General features: G+C 39.3%; 1 protein-coding gene across 1 annotated transcript; it reads left to right on the top strand.

Annotated features, from left to right (window-relative positions):
* The first annotated feature begins 3,174 nt into the window (after positions 1–3,174).
* Positions 3,175–5,616, top strand: LOC108967774 (dynein regulatory complex protein 1 homolog). The gene has a single exon (XM_018931404.1). The coding sequence runs from the start codon at positions 3,261–3,263 to the stop codon at positions 5,487–5,489; it is 2,229 nt and encodes a 742-aa protein (XP_018786949.1). The 5' UTR covers positions 3,175–3,260; the 3' UTR covers positions 5,490–5,616.
* The last annotated feature ends 1,182 nt before the right edge of the window (positions 5,617–6,798 follow it).

Raw genomic sequence — 6,798 nt, 5'->3', positions numbered from 1 at the left:
CCCAGGCGAAGCCATTTACGGTCCTCTTGTCGACTTCGCCATGCCAGCCACCATTCAAATAATGCAACTACATTACTTTTAAAATATGGCGCGTAGTCATGCTATGATCTTGCCTGCTTGCTTGTGTATACAAATGCATATATTTACAGCTTTATGTTAGGGTACTGAATGATGGAGCTTCGTCGGTTATGATAGAGACAACACCGAAAGATGTCAGGTGGCACATGTTGCAGCAACTCCATACGACAGACATTAATATCGCTCCGCAGTGAGCAACGCTGTGAATAAAATGCGTCAGAAAGAAGATATAAAATTCCTGCTCATATTCTCTTCTTTTTTGCGCACCTCATGAAGATACCGCCATTTAATTAGACCTGCCATACGCATACATGCAAACGTGTGTGTGTAAGTAGTAGTAAGGAGGTGTGTCAATTCCAGTGAATGCTTTTTTTTAATTTAATAGACGCCATTTTGTGATCTCTTGCCTCATCGAATCTTTTTCGTGTCCCTTTTTTGTTTATGAAGAAATGAGAAAAATTGTACAACAGTATAATAAACACATTTTGAGCAAGTCGTAGATCTAAACAAAAGTATTATACTACATACATGACCAGTTTCTTCATCTACTTACTTATTTATTTACTAAAGTTTTAAGTACAAGATCTAGTTGATTTTGGCACATTTATTCGAGATATAGTTTGTCAGTTAAGATCAAATTTCCAATTGATAGAGAAGTTGTCGTAAAAGTCGGTACATCGATCGGCTCCGACAAAGTGACATCCTAGGGCGACGTCTTTTCCCAATTTTTCTCATTCTACATTGAGATTCGAATGGAGGCTCAGTGATTCCAAAATCAAGACGGTCGGTAGTTCAGTCGCCGGTTTCAAACTGGTATTACGATAATATGTTCTAAAGTGAACCTGAATTGCGTATGAAATTGTGAAAAGAAGTAAAGAGTGCACCCGACATTTTATACTCTTGTAACTTGTAAGAATCAAATACAGGGAAATAACTTAAAGTGTAAAACGTTAAACCTCCGAGCAGATGGACCATAATGAGACTTGCAAACAATTTTGCCGAGTATGGGACAGTCAAAAGAAGACCTTACCATCGAAACCCTTCAGTTCGAATCGCTGCTGTAGCTGCTGCCATACAAAACAATCCACGTGTTTCGACAAGAAGCTTATCTGCTCAAATGGGTGTAAGCAGACAGTCATTAYARTCAATTATGCACAAAGATTTGGACTTATTCCCATATAAAATTCAAATGGCCAACAAACTGAACTCTGCAGACTTGCCGATTCGCTCGGAATTTTGCCAGAAGATGCTTCAAATGGTGGAAAGGGATGGAAACATGTTGAACTGTCTTTTCATGTCTGACGAGGCCCATTTCGATTAAAACGGCAACGTAAACAAACAAAATTGTCGAATATGGAGTGCTTCCAACCCACAGATACTCCATGAGACGGAATTGCATTCACTTCGTGTCACAGTGTGGTGAGCAGTTTCATCACGCTGCATTGTCAGGCCCTACTTCTTCGAAGAAAACGGTCACACCGTTACGGTTACTGGAGACSGTTACTTGAGCATGTTGAGAGAGTTTTTCTATTCAGAATTACGCCGAATGAGAATTTCTTTCAACTCTGTGTGGTTTCAGCAAGATGGTGCAGCTCCTCACATAGCCCAACCTGTTATGACAGAATTGCGACGAAAATTTCCCAATTACCTGATATCCAGAAACTCCACATTCCGTTGGCCACCCAGGTCGCCTGACCTTACTGCACCTGATTTTTTCTTGTGGGGTTATTGCAAACAGGAAGTCTGCAAAGCAAAACCAACAAATTTGAAGGAACTAAGGTAATCCATTCGAGAAACAATTGCGGCTATGCCTGTCTCAACTCTCCAAGCAGTAATGAAAAACTTTTTGGTAAGATGTAATTTTAAACTTAGTAATTTTACTTATCTTAAAAATATAAAGTAGCAAAAATTTAATCCAGCAATTTGCCATTTTAATTCAGAAATAAAATTAAAGACTGCCTCTATTTTTGAGTATAATAGATAACGTTAAGATACCAATGAAGCTAAAAATTGTAGTTACATATGCAGATTAATGTGTTAACAAATCCGCGCTGTACTATGTCAAGCGTAAAACTAAATGTTTTTTAACGCATTTAGTTGATGTTTTGTGGGGAGTGGGAGAGGTTATAATCTGATTAGCCTATTTTCACACTCTCGTAAGAAGAGTTAAAAAAAGTTCTCCTGTGAAAACTTGAGATAAATTTTCGTTATCTTAGTTGTGCCACTTTATATATTTTCGATTAATGGTGTCTTGAGGACGTGGCAGTCGACCGCCTACGCCTATCTACAAACTCGCCCTCAATTTTTGCCAACAAACGGATGTACCAAGTTTCATCAAGATATGTTAATTTTTACTCAAGATGCACGGGCGGATGGTTGGGCAGACAGTCACTTGGATTTCAACTATATACTATATATAGGTGTTAGAAACAATCTTTAGGTGAACAACTATATTACTATTACTAAAAAGTTTTGTCAGATCGTGTCGAATAATAATTCTTTTCTTTAGTTGGTCCTTGGTTAAGCTGTAAGCTATAATAATATTATTAAGCAGATCATTGATGTTTTTATACAATCCCAACATTTAGAAATTTGTTAATGTTATTAAATGTTGAGTTTTAGAGTACGATAATATTGTAAAATTATTTTCTCTTAAACATGCAGATAAATCGCTGAAACTTTGTGTACTCAAAGAAAAATGTTTGGGATAATTACAGATATTTTTTCACGGTAAATTTGTTTAAATAAGTAGTCACATTTTACATAATATTTGTTTTATGGAAAATGTAAAGTATACGCAACAACGCGAGAGGCTTTACGGGAAAGTTAATAGTTCAAAAAGACAGTAAATTCAGTATTTTGAGAGATTGGCTAATGTATTTTTTTTTACTAACTCTTAACTCCTAACTAAATCTCTTTACTTTATTCTATAATTTGATGTGTTTATGATTTTGATTCGTAATGTACTTTAACCAATAGAAACCAACGAAATGAACTTGGTAACCAATGCTTTTGTAACGAATCAACAATTAAACTCAAACAAATGCCATAGAAACAATTCAATTTGTTTGCTAACAAAAATAAATAAATCAGTTTGTTAGTAAAATAATTTCAATATACTGCGAAAAAAGGATTTTTATTGTATATATATTTGCTAAGAGTTGTACTAGATATCCACCATCATGACTTTGGAACCTACAGGATCGATTACCTCTTTGGATGCTATGTCTGGCAAATCCTCTGCTCATGCTTCTATCGTCGACATTGGATCGCGTTCCTCAAATGCTAGTAATTGGCAAATGGAGAGAATGAAAATGTTGGTAAACTCCGCAGATCCAATGAATTCATCGAAAGCATTAGATGAAAGACGAAAACTTGTTCGAGAAGAGTACAAGATGCGAATGAAGGCCGCACCAAAGACTTTGGTACAAAAGACCGAAGAGAAAAAAGATCCAGTTGAGCGCCAGCTAGAAGATAGCGATCATAAATTAAAGGATTTGATAGAGTTTGGACAGGAGTTGGTGACGAATGTGAAGGTGGCAAATGAGAGGCGAGAACTTATGCGTCGCGAATATGAGAGTGAGCGGAGTGGTATATTAAATAAGGATCTCGAAAAGGAATCCATTGAGTCAATGGCACGATTCAATGAAATCGCATCGAAATGGTCGGAGCTGGAGGAATTCAAAGAGCCTATGGCATTATTCGAACACTTGGAAGAGCAAAAAGAAAAAGTAGCTGCTTTAATGGCAAGCAAAGATAGTCTCATTGAACAGTGTCAGAAGGAAATAGATCGCATAAATGCCAAGTACTATGCCGATCAAATGGCGCAAGCAAACGATGTGCGCTGCTTAGTTGAACGCATTGACCGTCAAATTGAGGTTATTAAGATGGCCTACACGAGTCATTTAAATATTTTGGAGAATACGATAAGTGAAGAACGTGAAACGATCGCTCTGTCTGAAACCAACAAGTGGAATAAATTCTACGATGATATGGCGGAGAGCGAAAAGACGAAATTCGATTTGGCCAAGCAGAAGGAGGAATTCTATGCAGCTGAGGTGGCGCGCATTGCAGCGGTACAAGAGGAGCTAACATGCAGCACTCGTATACGGCTGGAGAAGGAGGCCGAAATGTTGGAGTGGGAACTCCGTAATGTCCGCAATACAGTGTTGATGAATTCAGAAAAGCTGGACTACAATTATCAGGTGCTACAAAAGCGTAATGAAGAGAATATAGTGATTAGTAATCAACAAAAGCGTCGTCTGGCGAAGCTTAGTGAGAACATAGCCTCGTTGAAAGTGAGAATCAGCATGGTCAATAAACAACACGAAACTAAATTGCAGCGGTTTTTGACTGAAATACAAAAATTGCATGAGAGTATTAGCGATCTCGAGCTAAAAGCACAACAGTTTCGTTCCAATAACAAACGGAAGTTCGATCTCGTGTGGGAAATCAATTTCAAAGAGTTGAAAGATCTTTTAACGAAGATCTTCGAAATTGATCGCATATTACACGAACAGCAATTGGCAGCACCATGGTCCATGCCCGATATCGATTGGACCGACATTAATGAGGCTGCCAAAGCATCCAATAGCAGCACACTGAAGGCTGCTAAGAAGAAAAAAACGGCTACTGATTTTCCAATACACACGTGCGAAGAATTGCTGGAGAAGGGTTTAGTGCGTAATATTTTGCGGAAAATTGCTGATCGCGCGGGTTTTCTCATTGAAGAAAAACTTCTAAAGATTCTGGAACCCTATTCGGAGAATGAGAAATGCATTGTACGTCTGGATAATATATTCATAGCTTTGCGTGTCAGTAATGTAAAGATGATCTCAAGGTTGACGGAATGTTTTCTGCCATACGCCTATTGCCCCAACTGTCCAGGCGGACTACCGAAGCAGGCCATGCACGAATTCTATCGCATAGGACGCGAGTTCGAAGATATGGTTGCTCCAGATGAAGACTTTGATGAGTATGCTGAAGAAGAAAACCCAACGGAGAATATTAGAATACAACAACAGTCGGAGGAATGCCGCAGCAAGCTCAAAGCAGCGCATCCAAATTGTAAAAACCACTATTTGGTTGTCGAACCAGTATTTGTACTAATGGCACTGAACGAGTTCACTAAAAAGCAAATGCAACAACAAATGCATTATAAGAAATTCCTGGAAGCAAATGTGTTGCTTAGCAATACGATTCCATTTGATGACGAGACGATCAAAACATTTTGGAGCAAGTTCAAGAGTTTTTTCCCCAAGGAGAAGCGTAAGCTGTGGGTAACTCTGGAGCATGGTCTGAATCACTATGTGGAGGTGCTTAAGCAACGAACCAAACTTGATCAGGAATGTGCCTTCTTGCGCCGCCAAAATATGGAGCTGAAACATCTGCTGCAAAAGTTCAAAGTATAAGCGATGTAATCGATACAGATATATTCCAATACTACACTGGCGCTGATAATTGTATTTTTATCTCCTTTTAGTATATTTATGTCCGCATACACTTTTAAATTTAACAGGTTCAATTATTTTTTCCAATAGTGTCTTTGAGAAATAATACTTACGTATATATTCATTTTGCATACTGTCTAAATTATTATTGTAATGAAACTGGATACATAATAAATACCAAATCGATGCTATTAATTTAGACTCGTGTTGTTGGACTCCATGCAGATTGTTACTATTAAATTTTTTTGATGACTTCTTAAAATAACGGTCCGATAATTATTTAACCTGCTGCCTCAGGTTACTGCGGTGGGTGATTCTTATTTTTGAGAAACCGAACAAGTGAAAACAAAGTCGTATAAGGTGACACTTTCCTCGATGAAAACCGTCAAGGGTGGACAAAGAAGGTATCTTTGGCACTACGGTCGGTAAATTCAGCCTCCACGACGAATATTACCAAACGAGTTGAGGCTGATCGACTTCGCCGGGGAACGAAATATGCTAATAAGCTACCTGGCTGTCTCCGGATCGAAAAACCACCAACCAGATCGATCATGTTGTGATAGACGGAAGACACGTCTAAAGTGTTTTAAATGTGCGTCCGCTCTGAGGTCCTAATACCGACTCGGACCACTATATTGTTGCAGCCAAGATTCGCACGCGTCTCTGTGTAGCAAAAAACGCACGCCATCAAACACAAGAAAGGTTCGACGTCGAGAAGCTGCAATCACAACAGACAGCCGAACAATTTCCTAGTCGGCTTGCACTCCTGCTCTCTGAGAGCACTCGTCAACAACTCTGTATAAGGGACCTGTGGGACGGCATTTCAAACTCCTTACGTACAGCTGCAACCGAAACCATTGGTTTTCGGAAAGTGCAAAAGAACAGCTAGTACGACGAGGAGTGCCATGTCGTAGCGCAGAGAAAATAGGCTGTCTACCTCACAACGTTACGATCGACCACAACACGTGCGGGATGGGATAGATACCAAGAGTTGAAGAGGGAAGCGAGACGCATTTGCAGACAGAAAAAAAAGAGCCCGAAAAGCGTGAGTACGAAGAGCTTAATAAGCTGGCCGACAGAGGTAATGCTCGAAAATTCTACGGAAAAATGCGGCGGCTTACAGAAGGTTTCAAGACCGGAGCATACTCTTGTAGAACACTAGAAAGGTGATTTGGTACCGATGCCCAGAGCATACTTAAATTATGGAGGGAACACTTCTCCAGCCTGCTGAATGGCAGTGAACGCACAACGCCAGGAGAAGGCGAACCCG

Source organism: Bactrocera latifrons, unplaced genomic scaffold (genome assembly GCF_001853355.1).
Source record: "Bactrocera latifrons isolate USDA-ARS-PBARC rearing strain unplaced genomic scaffold, ASM185335v1 scaffold_101, whole genome shotgun sequence".
NCBI lineage: Eukaryota > Metazoa > Arthropoda > Insecta > Diptera > Tephritidae > Bactrocera > Bactrocera latifrons.
The sequence above is the reverse complement of the archived record's forward strand: the minus strand, read 5'-3'. Positions and strand labels throughout refer to the sequence as shown.